A 15,432-nucleotide genomic window follows, 5' to 3' on the forward strand; every position below is an offset into this window, starting at 1 on the left:
AAGTCTTAGGTGGTGCGCACGGAAGATTTGGGGAAGAGTACCTACTAGTAGTAGTACTAGTGCACGTTTTGCTACCAAAACATGAATCACGTGAGCAGTATGAAAGCACACGGACTCCGCATCAGCAAAACTCCCCAATGTATATATAGAGTATACCCCCGGGTACCACCCCAGCCTGGTGACCTCGCTGGTGACCCCCGCCAAAGCCAACCGGGGTCACCACCTGTGTACATGACTGAACGGTTTTTTTTTTTCAAACCCCGACCGCCGTCGTTTCCCACCCCCCCAAACACCCATTGCGTCGTCGTCGTCGTCGTCCCACAGAGGTTCGTTCGTGCCGATCCTTTCGTTTTCAGCGTCGTCCCTTTTCCGGCTTTTGCAATGGCGGCGCTGTGGCCAACGCTGACACTCGACTCCCACTTTGGCTGAGGCCCCTTAGCTGGGGTGGATCTGAGCGAGATCCGGCGGCCCCATTCAAGACCAAGATCTGAGCGAGATCTTGGGGCGCCCGCTAGCCATTTGGGAGCGAATGTGGAGGCGCGCGTCGTGCGCCCGCCGTACAATCGTTCGTCGGACCTCCGTTCCTGTCGTTCTTGCCTGCCAGGGGCCACTTTCCCTTTTGTGCGTGTCTTTCTCTTTCTCTGGTCTGTCCGTTCTTTGCACTCTGACCTTTTCATTTTCTTCACTCTCTTCAGCCTGTCCGTTTGCGGACGTTCGGCCTGCCCGCCCATCCATTTCTCCCTTCACCTCTATCAGTCTATGAGCCAGAACGACAGCGAAATCCTCAATTTCACCCGCGAGAATGTCAGCTCCGTGACTCCCAGAAATCAAAATATGTAACTGGTTTAGTCGGTACATTTAATCTTTGTCCATTCCCTCATTGTAAGTGCCTTTCATTCTGTCCGTTCTTTCCTCTCAGACCTTTTTTTTGGCAGCATCAGACCGCTCGCTCCCTTCGGCCGTCTGCCTGCTTCAAGGTTAGCATCTTCCACTTTGTTCACTCCGTCTGTTCTTTCCACCCTGACCTTTCTTTGCAGCATGGAACTCATCGCTCTCTTCGGCCTGTCCGTCTGTGGATGCACTGTGTGATTTGTGCTAACGGCGTTTTGGGAAGCAATGAAAGGCTCGTACATAACGGACTAGTCGGTGAGTCTTCTGTCTTTTCGCTCTTCACGTTCACCGTCGCTTACGTGTGCATCCTCATATTGACGGCCTTTCAGGAATGTCGCCGTCTCAGTGCACCACCTCAATTAGCGGACCCGAGCTGCATCCACAATCTAACTAACTGGTGGGTTTAAAAGCCCTTTGCTATTTCCCTTCCTCACATTCACCGTCTGGCATCAACGCCCACAATGCTGTCAACTTGCACAGTCCGTCGTGCCTCATCACCTCCTCCCATCTCCCCACCGAGTCCAAAGCGGCCCCGCATGCAAATGTGCAATGCTGACACCCCCGCACCCCGCAATGCTGCTGTTGCGATTTCTCCACGCATGCAGCGCTCGCTCAGCATGCTCGAGCAGGAATCTCATGAGCTGCGGCTGAGGATAGGAGAGAAGGAGCTCGAGGGCAAGGGCACGGCAAAGAGCTACCCCCGGCAGGTCCAGAACTACCAGCTCTGGTTTGACGCCGACCAATCTCGCATTGCCGCTGAGGACAGCACACGAGTTCCTATTCCCGCACTCCCTGTCACCGCTGCAAAGGTGTCAATGTTCCTCCACCATGAAACCACTCGCGAGAAGGTGCGTGCTTCATTAGGTGCTCCCAGCGAGAATTTTCTGCTGATGCCCCTTCCCCTGCTGCTCAGTACAAGCGTGGCAGCAAAGATATCATCCAAGGGTCGTCCCTTGGAAAATCCCACGTTGTGCAGGTCATCAACGCTCTCGAGAAGTACCGACTCAACCACGAGCACCTTCATCCGCGTGACCACGAGACGCACATCAGCCTGCGCAAGGATTCACGCATACGTGCCTTCGAGTCAGCATCAAAGCACCATGAGCCCAAGAGAGTCGAGAAGTCGCAGATGGTCAAGGCAGCTGGCACAAGTTCTGGTAAGTGTCTGTTGCCTCCCTACTTGCTACTGCTGACTGTGACCGCCACGCAGACACCTACACCAAGGCCGAGCTCCTGCGCTGCTCTCTCTGGTGCCTCACCGACTTTTCGGGGCCACAGTATATTTTTGTTGGCATCCGTGACCGCGCGATGCTGCTGGCATCAGCCACAACAGCCTTTCGTGGGGAGGGCTGCCGCATGCTGGAGTGGTCAGACCTGTTCACGGCTACTGTTCCGCTGGACCAAACGAATGAGATCCAGGTGCGTACGGTGCCCCCAGAGGTGGGGCTGTCATGTCTCATCCTGCTGTCCAGGTCCTTGCCGCACTGGCCGACAATGCAAAGCACAACCAGACAGGCCGAGTTGATGAACACGGTGCCATACGCCATGTCCACGTGGAGCTCTGCCCCGTTGGCGCACTCGCATTCCTGTTCTTTGCCCACTTCCACATCCTCAACTGCGCTCCTCCCAACTTTGCCCCCGACTTCTCCAACAAGGGCTATGGCGAGTATGGTCACCGGGAGTGGTACGACTGCCACGTCTTTTACACGGGCAGCCCAGCCAAGGAGATGACCTACGAAAGTGAGTGCAGCGGGAGCCCTTGACATAGCGGCAATAGCTGACGTGCGATGCCAGACCATCGTGACCGCATCACCACCATGCATGTGAAGAACAACATCGACATTACGAAAAAGACCCACGCTGGCCGTCACTATGCTGCCCAGACAGCACGCTCACATGGAGCGAGTGTGAATGGCACCAAGGCACTCGGTGGCTGGAGCGAAAATGGCTCATTCAATCCAGTCTACGACCGTGCATTTCCTCTGGATGCACTGCTTGGTGCAGGCATGTTCAACGCACGGCGCCCAGAGGACTACGCTCTCCCCAGGAACAGCATTGGTAGGAACTCTTCACCAGACATGCAGCGCACCCTCTGATAAATTAAGTGCCTGCAGTGCCACCACCCACGCTCATGGGCGAAATTTTCCCTTTTATTGAACAGGCCCAGCAGGAGCTGAAAGACCGGATTCAGCACTCACAGCTTGCAACAGACATCGCCCTCCGGCAGTTTCTGCTCGTGCTCCTGTGGTTCCGCCTGGTCCTCCTCCAGGATGCTGCGCTCCTCTTCGCCAAACACCCTGAAATGCCGGTGTTTCAATTCAAGCCCTTCAACACGCAGTGCTTCCGGGACTACGCATGCGAAGCCGTCCAGGCAGTCACACACGCTGAGGAGCAGGCCAGGATGGCCTTTCGAAACCTGCCTGAGCACCTGGTGTGCAGCCTCAAGGGTCTTGTCACCAGCATGACGCTGGACCAGCAAGCCCAGCGTGCGGAGAATGAAGCCCTGCGGGCAGAGGTTCGGCAGCACATGGAAATGCAGAGTGCGCTGCTCACAGAGCTGGCGAACGGCTCCCATGGACGGCGCAAAAATGGTCGCAAGACAGCCATGTGGGCAGGTAAGTTCTCCTCCTTCACGCAACCTCCCTGCAGCTGACGACGGCACGAATTCCTGCAGCCACCCAGCTGCCTATTCACCAGACCGCTGGGCCACCCTCTCTGTCCTCCCTCTGCCTTCAGAACACCCCCTCCTTGCACCGCGCTGCCATTCCCAACGTGACCATCAGCATCTCAGGCGCTGCTGCTGTGAGCTCGGGCACCAGCGGCCTGATGCCCACTGTCAGCCATCCTAGCTTGGAGGCCCCTCTCGTGCTGCCGTCCACCACCTCACTTGCCCCCTTTGGCGCTGACCAGCTGCCACCCACTGAAACCGTGCCCTCAGATCCACGGTCGGAGAAATGGGCGGCCCTCCTCGCCAAATATGGGCGGGCAAAGCTTGACGCTCATGAATGGGAGTGGAAGAATGGAGACTGGCTTCCAAGGTATCGTTACCAGTCCGTGGATGCCATCACTGACGTATGGACCGAATATGTCGATGGCCTGAACGGCCACCTTTCTACGCGTGAGCTGAAGGACCGGTGGGGTGCAAAATGGCGACGCAACGAAGGTGGCCTCAAGACCGAGGCCGCGAGGCGTGCCAAGATTGTCACCCTCGTCGAGCAGCTGTCAGCAAAGCCGAACTGGAATGTGTCCCTCGCACTGAGATTCCTGGTAGAGAAGTACGAAAACAATCCTGCATTCATGGGAAAGGTTCGCGCCTTCTGTGACTATCTGCAGAAGGATGGCGGGGCTGGTTTTCAGGCAGTCCTCATGGCTGCCGTGCATTATCCCTAATGACTGAAGTAGATACATCAAATGTGTAGTATACTAAACTCACGATAATTTCTTGCCTAACTGTCTGTCCCTACTCGAAATGAGAATCAGATGGCTGAACCTTCACAACAGACGGTGTGCTGGAACCGGATTGACTTGCGGTAGGTGAGGATACAGGTGTCCTTTGCCTTAACAACAGACGACGCGCTGGAGACGATGTGCTGGAACCGGATTGACTTGCGGTAGGTGAGGATACAGGTGTCCTTTGCCTTAACAACAGACGACGCGCTGGAGGATATGTATGTCCCTTGCCTTCACAACAGACGATGCGCTGGAACCGGATTGACTTGCGGTAGGTGAGGATATATGCATCCCTTGCCTTCACAACAGACGACGCGCTGAAACCAGGTTGACTTGCCAAGAGAAAAGGTAAATTCACATTAAGTCAGTTACACTGTGTACGCAAATAAGCCAGAAGATCTCGTGCACCAGCCTTCTCGCTGATCGAGGCACACTTGGCTATCACAGCCTGCCTGGGTGAGGTCCCCCCTTCACCATATTGCCGCAAGATGTGCACCGCCTGCTGCGCCTCTGCCATCCATGTTGACCCCACCCCAAGGGCATCCTGTACCTCTTTTTTCTTGATGCGCGGCCCTCTGACAATGCTCTGAGACCGGCGGTCACTTGGTTCCTAGGAGAATGCCCTCAGAAAGGGCCGAGCAGATATGCTAGGGCACTCACACCTGGACATGGCTTCTGGCTGTACCTCTCGCAGAATCGTACCGCAAACTGCCATGATGCCACAATGGCCGCGTTCGACTGGACGTGGTGCTGGCCAGACTTGAAGGCAGCATACCCAGGCTCCTCCTGCACCCTGTCAGCAAGCCACGCTGCCGCAGTGCACGACTGGGATGCACGAGCATCGGATACAGTGGTGTGGTGCTGGCTGCCAGTGGTGCCAGCAGCTGTAGCGGCGGCCCTCATCTGTGCGGTCCAAAATAAAACCCCCAAAAAAGGACGCAAAGACCCACCTGCCCGAATCTGACTTGCAGCTTGAGAACGTTGTCCGGTGGGATATGGACGCTGGGAATGTCTGGGGCCAAGTCCAGCAGTCCGCCTGCTGCAGCGGACGCGAGCTGTCGTGCATACTCAGGATGGGCTGGGTCTGGGTACATGATTTCAGTGGCATCTGACAAGCGCAGTGAGGTGTGCCAACTGTGATAGTCAAAAGCACTTACCTTCAATGCCAGGAGCTTTCTCGTGCAGCCGTTCAACAAGCTGCGCAGCGCTTCCCTGCCACTCGCCCGTCAGCTCGTTCAGTGCGCCAACCTGTTGGAGAGCGATCGAGTATGCAAATCGCTCGAGGTCTGCACCAGGACGCACAAAGTCCACGTAGAGGTCGACGACCTGTTCTGAGGAAGGAGTCGATGGTGGCGACAGCGAATCTCTCGCAGCGGAAGGTGGAGACAAGTATGGTGGGGTGCAGCCGCCAAGATCTGCCCCGGCACCACAAAGTTCGAGCTCAACCCCCACCGAGGTGTCAGCACCAACGGGTGGAGGAGGAGGTGGAGGAGGAGGTGGAGGTGGAGGCAGCCCAGTATTGCTGGGCTGCACCTCAGTTTGTCTGGGGGCAGGGGCTTGCTTCGTAAAGCCGTAAGCCGGGTTGAGGAGCACGGCACGCATCTGGGCCATGTTCGTCTTCGAGGTGAAGCGCCTCCTGCCTTCTTTGAATGGCCAGCGGTCCTGCTGGCGCTTGACAATCGCAACGAGATCTTCGCGCCGCTTGTCCTGTCTGCAATGTGTGAGTCAGTCAGAAAGTAGGGCGGCCCACAACGAGGCCTGTGCATCAGAGAAGTCAGAACAGAGGACTCACAGGTCATTGGCCTCATAAGGTACCTCCAGCCTCACGCTCACACAGCTCTCTTCTCGTTCCATCCTCGTTTCCGTTATCCAATGTTGATGAACAGCAGCAGTGGTGCTGTGGTTGTGGTTGTGGTTGTGGTTGTGGTCGTGGTCGTGATGTGGGAGAGGTCAGTGGGAGAGATCGAGAGCACCGGCACCCCTGTTCATGAGGGATTTCCGTTCCGTCCGATGTCTTCGATGGCGAAGTACATGATCGGGCGTGGTCTTAGATGTATTCCTGCCAGTCTGAGGTCACCACCGGCGCATATTTGGTGGTGTTGTCAGGCGTGGGAACGAGCCACCAGACGTCAACACGGTGGCTACCACAACCTGGATACATAGAGTATACCCCCGGGTACCACCCCAGCCTGGTGACCTCGCTGGTGACCCCCGCCAAAGCCAACCGGGGTCACCACCTGTGTACATGACTGAACGGTTTTTTTTTTCAAACCCCGACCGCCGTCGTTTCCCACCCCCCCAAACACCCATTGCGTCGTCGTCGTCGTCGTCCCACAGAGGTTCGTTCGTGCCGATCCTTTCGTTTTCAGCGTCGTCCCTTTTCCGGCTTTTGCAATGGCGGCGCTGTGGCCAACGCTGACACTCGACTCCCACTTTGGCTGAGGCCCCTTAGCTGGGGTGGATCTGAGCGAGATCCGGCGGCCCCATTCAAGACCAAGATCTGAGCGAGATCTTGGGGCGCCCGCTAGCCATTTGGGAGCGAATGTGGAGGCGCGCGTCGTGCGCCCGCCGTACAATCGTTCGTCGGACCTCCGTTCCTGTCGTTCTTGCCTGCCAGGGGCCACTTTCCCTTTTGTGCGTGTCTTTCTCTTTCTCTGGTCTGTCCGTTCTTTGCACTCTGACCTTTTCATTTTCTTCACTCTCTTCAGCCTGTCCGTTTGCGGACGTTCGGCCTGCCCGCCCATCCATTTCTCCCTTCACCTCTATCAGTCTATGAGCCAGAACGACAGCGAAATCCTCAATTTCACCCGCGAGAATGTCAGCTCCGTGACTCCCAGAAATCAAAATATGTAACTGGTTTAGTCGGTACATTTAATCTTTGTCCATTCCCTCATTGTAAGTGCCTTTCATTCTGTCCGTTCTTTCCTCTCAGACCTTTTTTTTGGCAGCATCAGACCGCTCGCTCCCTTCGGCCGTCTGCCTGCTTCAAGGTTAGCATCTTCCACTTTGTTCACTCCGTCTGTTCTTTCCACCCTGACCTTTCTTTGCAGCATGGAACTCATCGCTCTCTTCGGCCTGTCCGTCTGTGGATGCACTGTGTGATTTGTGCTAACGGCGTTTTGGGAAGCAATGAAAGGCTCGTACATAACGGACTAGTCGGTGAGTCTTCTGTCTTTTCGCTCTTCACGTTCACCGTCGCTTACGTGTGCATCCTCATATTGACGGCCTTTCAGGAATGTCGCCGTCTCAGTGCACCACCTCAATTAGCGGACCCGAGCTGCATCCACAATCTAACTAACTGGTGGGTTTAAAAGCCCTTTGCTATTTCCCTTCCTCACATTCACCGTCTGGCATCAACGCCCACAATGCTGTCAACTTGCACAGTCCGTCGTGCCTCATCACCTCCTCCCATCTCCCCACCGAGTCCAAAGCGGCCCCGCATGCAAATGTGCAATGCTGACACCCCCGCACCCCGCAATGCTGCTGTTGCGATTTCTCCACGCATGCAGCGCTCGCTCAGCATGCTCGAGCAGGAATCTCATGAGCTGCGGCTGAGGATAGGAGAGAAGGAGCTCGAGGGCAAGGGCACGGCAAAGAGCTACCCCCGGCAGGTCCAGAACTACCAGCTCTGGTTTGACGCCGACCAATCTCGCATTGCCGCTGAGGACAGCACACGAGTTCCTATTCCCGCACTCCCTGTCACCGCTGCAAAGGTGTCAATGTTCCTCCACCATGAAACCACTCGCGAGAAGGTGCGTGCTTCATTAGGTGCTCCCAGCGAGAATTTTCTGCTGATGCCCCTTCCCCTGCTGCTCAGTACAAGCGTGGCAGCAAAGATATCATCCAAGGGTCGTCCCTTGGAAAATCCCACGTTGTGCAGGTCATCAACGCTCTCGAGAAGTACCGACTCAACCACGAGCACCTTCATCCGCGTGACCACGAGACGCACATCAGCCTGCGCAAGGATTCACGCATACGTGCCTTCGAGTCAGCATCAAAGCACCATGAGCCCAAGAGAGTCGAGAAGTCGCAGATGGTCAAGGCAGCTGGCACAAGTTCTGGTAAGTGTCTGTTGCCTCCCTACTTGCTACTGCTGACTGTGACCGCCACGCAGACACCTACACCAAGGCCGAGCTCCTGCGCTGCTCTCTCTGGTGCCTCACCGACTTTTCGGGGCCACAGTATATTTTTGTTGGCATCCGTGACCGCGCGATGCTGCTGGCATCAGCCACAACAGCCTTTCGTGGGGAGGGCTGCCGCATGCTGGAGTGGTCAGACCTGTTCACGGCTACTGTTCCGCTGGACCAAACGAATGAGATCCAGGTGCGTACGGTGCCCCCAGAGGTGGGGCTGTCATGTCTCATCCTGCTGTCCAGGTCCTTGCCGCACTGGCCGACAATGCAAAGCACAACCAGACAGGCCGAGTTGATGAACACGGTGCCATACGCCATGTCCACGTGGAGCTCTGCCCCGTTGGCGCACTCGCATTCCTGTTCTTTGCCCACTTCCACATCCTCAACTGCGCTCCTCCCAACTTTGCCCCCGACTTCTCCAACAAGGGCTATGGCGAGTATGGTCACCGGGAGTGGTACGACTGCCACGTCTTTTACACGGGCAGCCCAGCCAAGGAGATGACCTACGAAAGTGAGTGCAGCGGGAGCCCTTGACATAGCGGCAATAGCTGACGTGCGATGCCAGACCATCGTGACCGCATCACCACCATGCATGTGAAGAACAACATCGACATTACGAAAAAGACCCACGCTGGCCGTCACTATGCTGCCCAGACAGCACGCTCACATGGAGCGAGTGTGAATGGCACCAAGGCACTCGGTGGCTGGAGCGAAAATGGCTCATTCAATCCAGTCTACGACCGTGCATTTCCTCTGGATGCACTGCTTGGTGCAGGCATGTTCAACGCACGGCGCCCAGAGGACTACGCTCTCCCCAGGAACAGCATTGGTAGGAACTCTTCACCAGACATGCAGCGCACCCTCTGATAAATTAAGTGCCTGCAGTGCCACCACCCACGCTCATGGGCGAAATTTTCCCTTTTATTGAACAGGCCCAGCAGGAGCTGAAAGACCGGATTCAGCACTCACAGCTTGCAACAGACATCGCCCTCCGGCAGTTTCTGCTCGTGCTCCTGTGGTTCCGCCTGGTCCTCCTCCAGGATGCTGCGCTCCTCTTCGCCAAACACCCTGAAATGCCGGTGTTTCAATTCAAGCCCTTCAACACGCAGTGCTTCCGGGACTACGCATGCGAAGCCGTCCAGGCAGTCACACACGCTGAGGAGCAGGCCAGGATGGCCTTTCGAAACCTGCCTGAGCACCTGGTGTGCAGCCTCAAGGGTCTTGTCACCAGCATGACGCTGGACCAGCAAGCCCAGCGTGCGGAGAATGAAGCCCTGCGGGCAGAGGTTCGGCAGCACATGGAAATGCAGAGTGCGCTGCTCACAGAGCTGGCGAACGGCTCCCATGGACGGCGCAAAAATGGTCGCAAGACAGCCATGTGGGCAGGTAAGTTCTCCTCCTTCACGCAACCTCCCTGCAGCTGACGACGGCACGAATTCCTGCAGCCACCCAGCTGCCTATTCACCAGACCGCTGGGCCACCCTCTCTGTCCTCCCTCTGCCTTCAGAACACCCCCTCCTTGCACCGCGCTGCCATTCCCAACGTGACCATCAGCATCTCAGGCGCTGCTGCTGTGAGCTCGGGCACCAGCGGCCTGATGCCCACTGTCAGCCATCCTAGCTTGGAGGCCCCTCTCGTGCTGCCGTCCACCACCTCACTTGCCCCCTTTGGCGCTGACCAGCTGCCACCCACTGAAACCGTGCCCTCAGATCCACGGTCGGAGAAATGGGCGGCCCTCCTCGCCAAATATGGGCGGGCAAAGCTTGACGCTCATGAATGGGAGTGGAAGAATGGAGACTGGCTTCCAAGGTATCGTTACCAGTCCGTGGATGCCATCACTGACGTATGGACCGAATATGTCGATGGCCTGAACGGCCACCTTTCTACGCGTGAGCTGAAGGACCGGTGGGGTGCAAAATGGCGACGCAACGAAGGTGGCCTCAAGACCGAGGCCGCGAGGCGTGCCAAGATTGTCACCCTCGTCGAGCAGCTGTCAGCAAAGCCGAACTGGAATGTGTCCCTCGCACTGAGATTCCTGGTAGAGAAGTACGAAAACAATCCTGCATTCATGGGAAAGGTTCGCGCCTTCTGTGACTATCTGCAGAAGGATGGCGGGGCTGGTTTTCAGGCAGTCCTCATGGCTGCCGTGCATTATCCCTAATGACTGAAGTAGATACATCAAATGTGTAGTATACTAAACTCACGATAATTTCTTGCCTAACTGTCTGTCCCTACTCGAAATGAGAATCAGATGGCTGAACCTTCACAACAGACGGTGTGCTGGAACCGGATTGACTTGCGGTAGGTGAGGATACAGGTGTCCTTTGCCTTAACAACAGACGACGCGCTGGAGACGATGTGCTGGAACCGGATTGACTTGCGGTAGGTGAGGATACAGGTGTCCTTTGCCTTAACAACAGACGACGCGCTGGAGGATATGTATGTCCCTTGCCTTCACAACAGACGATGCGCTGGAACCGGATTGACTTGCGGTAGGTGAGGATATATGCATCCCTTGCCTTCACAACAGACGACGCGCTGAAACCAGGTTGACTTGCCAAGAGAAAAGGTAAATTCACATTAAGTCAGTTACACTGTGTACGCAAATAAGCCAGAAGATCTCGTGCACCAGCCTTCTCGCTGATCGAGGCACACTTGGCTATCACAGCCTGCCTGGGTGAGGTCCCCCCTTCACCATATTGCCGCAAGATGTGCACCGCCTGCTGCGCCTCTGCCATCCATGTTGACCCCACCCCAAGGGCATCCTGTACCTCTTTTTTCTTGATGCGCGGCCCTCTGACAATGCTCTGAGACCGGCGGTCACTTGGTTCCTAGGAGAATGCCCTCAGAAAGGGCCGAGCAGATATGCTAGGGCACTCACACCTGGACATGGCTTCTGGCTGTACCTCTCGCAGAATCGTACCGCAAACTGCCATGATGCCACAATGGCCGCGTTCGACTGGACGTGGTGCTGGCCAGACTTGAAGGCAGCATACCCAGGCTCCTCCTGCACCCTGTCAGCAAGCCACGCTGCCGCAGTGCACGACTGGGATGCACGAGCATCGGATACAGTGGTGTGGTGCTGGCTGCCAGTGGTGCCAGCAGCTGTAGCGGCGGCCCTCATCTGTGCGGTCCAAAATAAAACCCCCAAAAAAGGACGCAAAGACCCACCTGCCCGAATCTGACTTGCAGCTTGAGAACGTTGTCCGGTGGGATATGGACGCTGGGAATGTCTGGGGCCAAGTCCAGCAGTCCGCCTGCTGCAGCGGACGCGAGCTGTCGTGCATACTCAGGATGGGCTGGGTCTGGGTACATGATTTCAGTGGCATCTGACAAGCGCAGTGAGGTGTGCCAACTGTGATAGTCAAAAGCACTTACCTTCAATGCCAGGAGCTTTCTCGTGCAGCCGTTCAACAAGCTGCGCAGCGCTTCCCTGCCACTCGCCCGTCAGCTCGTTCAGTGCGCCAACCTGTTGGAGAGCGATCGAGTATGCAAATCGCTCGAGGTCTGCACCAGGACGCACAAAGTCCACGTAGAGGTCGACGACCTGTTCTGAGGAAGGAGTCGATGGTGGCGACAGCGAATCTCTCGCAGCGGAAGGTGGAGACAAGTATGGTGGGGTGCAGCCGCCAAGATCTGCCCCGGCACCACAAAGTTCGAGCTCAACCCCCACCGAGGTGTCAGCACCAACGGGTGGAGGAGGAGGTGGAGGAGGAGGTGGAGGTGGAGGCAGCCCAGTATTGCTGGGCTGCACCTCAGTTTGTCTGGGGGCAGGGGCTTGCTTCGTAAAGCCGTAAGCCGGGTTGAGGAGCACGGCACGCATCTGGGCCATGTTCGTCTTCGAGGTGAAGCGCCTCCTGCCTTCTTTGAATGGCCAGCGGTCCTGCTGGCGCTTGACAATCGCAACGAGATCTTCGCGCCGCTTGTCCTGTCTGCAATGTGTGAGTCAGTCAGAAAGTAGGGCGGCCCACAACGAGGCCTGTGCATCAGAGAAGTCAGAACAGAGGACTCACAGGTCATTGGCCTCATAAGGTACCTCCAGCCTCACGCTCACACAGCTCTCTTCTCGTTCCATCCTCGTTTCCGTTATCCAATGTTGATGAACAGCAGCAGTGGTGCTGTGGTTGTGGTTGTGGTTGTGGTTGTGGTCGTGGTCGTGATGTGGGAGAGGTCAGTGGGAGAGATCGAGAGCACCGGCACCCCTGTTCATGAGGGATTTCCGTTCCGTCCGATGTCTTCGATGGCGAAGTACATGATCGGGCGTGGTCTTAGATGTATTCCTGCCAGTCTGAGGTCACCACCGGCGCATATTTGGTGGTGTTGTCAGGCGTGGGAACGAGCCACCAGACGTCAACACGGTGGCTACCACAACCTGGATACATAGCTATATATACACATGTAACTAGTGTAATACGCTGTGACGACTGTGACTTGTGTCTACAACAGAGCGTACAATACATGCACATATACCAGATCGATTTTTTTGATATGGTCACAGCCACGTTCCAGAGCGCTGGACCGTTATATTTAATTATAACATCAAATCACGATTATATCATATAATAACCACATATCATTGAGCTATGCGAATACATATGGTATAGTGCAACGTAATCTAACGAGTGGGGTGGCTGAGTTCCCGTGTTTGGGATGTGGTTGATGTGCGTTGGGCGCGTGGGGTCTGTTGATCAAAGGTTAGATCAAAGGTGAGGTAAGCTAGGGGGGACAGACCCTGTTAATTTTGTGAAGCCGTACATGTTGAGTCGGCGGACAAAGCTTGAGAACTGTGGTGGTGTTAGTGAACGCACTGATAAAGCTTTGTGACAAAGTTGTTGGTGCCCATTGGTTTTCCGATGACGCCTAAACTTGGGCCTGTCGCGTTAGGTTTGCCGCCGCCTTTGTCTTCGCTGTCTTGGTCTGCCATAGAGTAACCAGCTGCGCCGTCAAGATCGTCATAAATGGCATTGATATCGATCCGATTCGGAGGCTGTGAGCTAGCTGGGGTGAGCGGACCTTGAGAAGAAGGTTCACTGAGGGGAGGTGGGATGAAGCCGTTGCAGTTATGATTGGGTGTGTTCCCCGTAGGAATGGGAGTTTGCGTGAGTATGGTGGGTGGGTGGAGGAGCAGTATTTGTGAGACTGCGTTTGCGTGGTACGCTCTTTTCTACACCTAGTTCGCTGAACGAAGTACTACACGCAAAGACAAAGTTAGATTACTGTAGACTGACCTGGGGGTGTGGGACTCGTAGTGCTGCCGAAGTCCGCGCCGAACCGAAAGCTAGGTTCAGGTTCAGCTGTTGGTCGAACTCTGGACCGAACGCCTCTGAACGCGTTCGGGAGGTCCGGTTCGCGTTCGAACCGGGTTCGACTGCAATATTGAGATGTTGCGTCGACGATGCCCACCACGTCCACCAAACCGTTCCCAACACCATGCGCAAACGCCCAGTGCACGTCAGCAACTGCTGACGTGGCTCAGACAAGCACGGACGATGGACGAGAGTAGGAGGAGGGAAGCAAACGAGCAGGAGAACCAGGGAGAGAGACGAGCAGGAAGAGTCGCACATGATGACGGTTGATGCTTTTGTAAGATTTATACCTATACAACAGTTTAAATCCGACCTCGGCAAGCAACACGTCACATACCAAGTCCACCAGCCTTGGTTGAAACAAGGAAGACTTGATATGCTAGACGATGTTCAGCCCAAGAATAATATGATTAAAAATAAGACCCTACAAGACTTTTCTTGTTGAAACTGCAGACAGTAGGCATCAGCGAGCAGCTAGTGAGACAAAAGAAGATCTCCCTCGTCCCTGACAGTAATTGCATGCGGAGACGCCATATACCGCTCGAGAGCGACATGAAAAGAGGGAACAGATTCTTGCTGGTCCTTAGGATGGCGTCGCTGGTCAAAAAGTAGAAAGAGTGTTCGAAAATAATGACAGCAGCTAAATGATTGAAAATCAGCATATTCACTGCAATGCGGCCTGAAGATTCACCAGAACCAAGCTGGCTCCACGGAGGATTAAAACACTGAAAGCCTGTGAGTGAGCGAGCAATGTCACAAGTGAGCAAGGCTCGAGCTCGACTGCAGAAGAACACACTCACATGCTGTCAACGTGGATCGGCAATTTCACCGGTCAGCAATGCTGGAGCTCGACAGAGGATCGATGCGCTCACATCCTGTGAACGGGTGGGCGATGTTTTCAGTAAAGCATGGCTCGAGACAGCTCGGATCAGCATGGCTCGAGCTCAAAGGAGGATCAAGAAACTCACAACCTGCGAATAGTGGACAACGACTGGAATCAGCATGGCTCGAACTCAAATGAGGACCAAGACACTCACATACTGCGAACAATGGGAAATGACCTGGATCAGCATGGTTCGAGCTCGAACGAGGATCAAGATAACTCACAGCCTGCGAATGGTAGTTAATGACTTGGATCAGCATGGCTCGAGCTCGAACGAGGTGGTGCGGAATGTGTGCGTCGCCAGGAGCGTTAATGGCACAATTTCTGAGAATAAGAGCTCGCGGTTTATGTTATTATTGGCAAGAGTAGTATCAGTATGAAGGGAAGGGACGCATATATCCACTCAATTTAGCACTCTTGTTGACGGTTGACCGACACGTCTTCGTCATCTGATATAACAGAGGAAGTCTTTGTTGAACCAGAAGTGGGAAATGTTTTCGGGAACATATACAATGGGGGCGTGGTGGGCGGGTGACGACGAGAATCGAGTGAGCAACGAGGAGTCAGAAGACAAGACGCGTAGATAAGATGTGTCGCGTCGCGGTTTAGGGTTCTCACTCGATTAGTAAGCACTTGTTTAAGTCGCGGCACTGGTGCAGGTTTTGCAAAGTGGCGCGTTTGTACTTGTGTGGTGTTTATACCTCCGACGTTTCCGTGTTCGCCTCTGCTCTGATCAACGCGTAGTGTTAGCCTAGTGGCCCTATATGTG

The 15,432-nt window shown here is 55.3% G+C and overlaps 4 protein-coding genes across 4 annotated transcripts; 1 reads left to right on the forward strand and 3 right to left on the reverse strand.

Annotated features, from left to right (window-relative positions):
* Positions 1–4,680: 4,680 nt before the first annotated feature.
* Positions 4,681–5,521, reverse strand: DEU56DRAFT_790141 (uncharacterized protein; the record flags this gene model as incomplete). Its single annotated transcript, XM_041352583.1, has 3 exons — positions 5,292–5,521; positions 5,002–5,244; positions 4,681–4,951 (listed from the first exon to the last, which is right to left on the reverse strand). Coding segments are annotated over exons 2-3 (485 nt in total), but the record flags the coding sequence as incomplete, so codon positions are not given.
* Positions 5,522–5,872: 351 nt separating this feature from the next.
* On the forward strand, positions 5,873–6,467 carry DEU56DRAFT_790145 (uncharacterized protein; the record flags this gene model as incomplete). The annotated part of the gene is given in 2 exon segments (XM_041352584.1): positions 5,873–6,255; positions 6,268–6,467. Coding segments are annotated over 2 exon segments (242 nt in total), but the record flags the coding sequence as incomplete, so codon positions are not given.
* Positions 6,468–11,034: 4,567 nt separating this feature from the next.
* DEU56DRAFT_790150 (uncharacterized protein) lies at positions 11,035–11,875 on the reverse strand (the record flags this gene model as incomplete). Its single annotated transcript, XM_041352585.1, has 3 exons — positions 11,646–11,875; positions 11,356–11,598; positions 11,035–11,305 (listed from the first exon to the last, which is right to left on the reverse strand). Coding segments are annotated over exons 2-3 (485 nt in total), but the record flags the coding sequence as incomplete, so codon positions are not given.
* A 1,665-nt stretch (positions 11,876–13,540) lies between these two features.
* Positions 13,541–14,861, reverse strand: DEU56DRAFT_208000 (uncharacterized protein). The gene is made up of 6 exons (XM_041345075.1): positions 14,818–14,861; positions 14,653–14,751; positions 14,286–14,583; positions 14,209–14,227; positions 14,118–14,159; positions 13,541–14,070 (listed from the first exon to the last, which is right to left on the reverse strand). The coding sequence occupies exons 2-6, from the start codon at positions 14,713–14,715 to the stop codon at positions 13,947–13,949; spliced, it is 546 nt and encodes a 181-aa protein (XP_041210821.1). The 5' UTR covers positions 14,716–14,751; positions 14,818–14,861; the 3' UTR covers positions 13,541–13,946.
* Positions 14,862–15,432: the final 571 nt, after the last annotated feature.

The sequence above is a fragment of the Suillus clintonianus genome (genome assembly GCF_016758775.1).
Source record: "Suillus clintonianus strain FC179 chromosome Unknown DEU56scaffold_19, whole genome shotgun sequence".
NCBI classification, from domain to species: domain Eukaryota; kingdom Fungi; phylum Basidiomycota; class Agaricomycetes; order Boletales; family Suillaceae; genus Suillus; species Suillus clintonianus.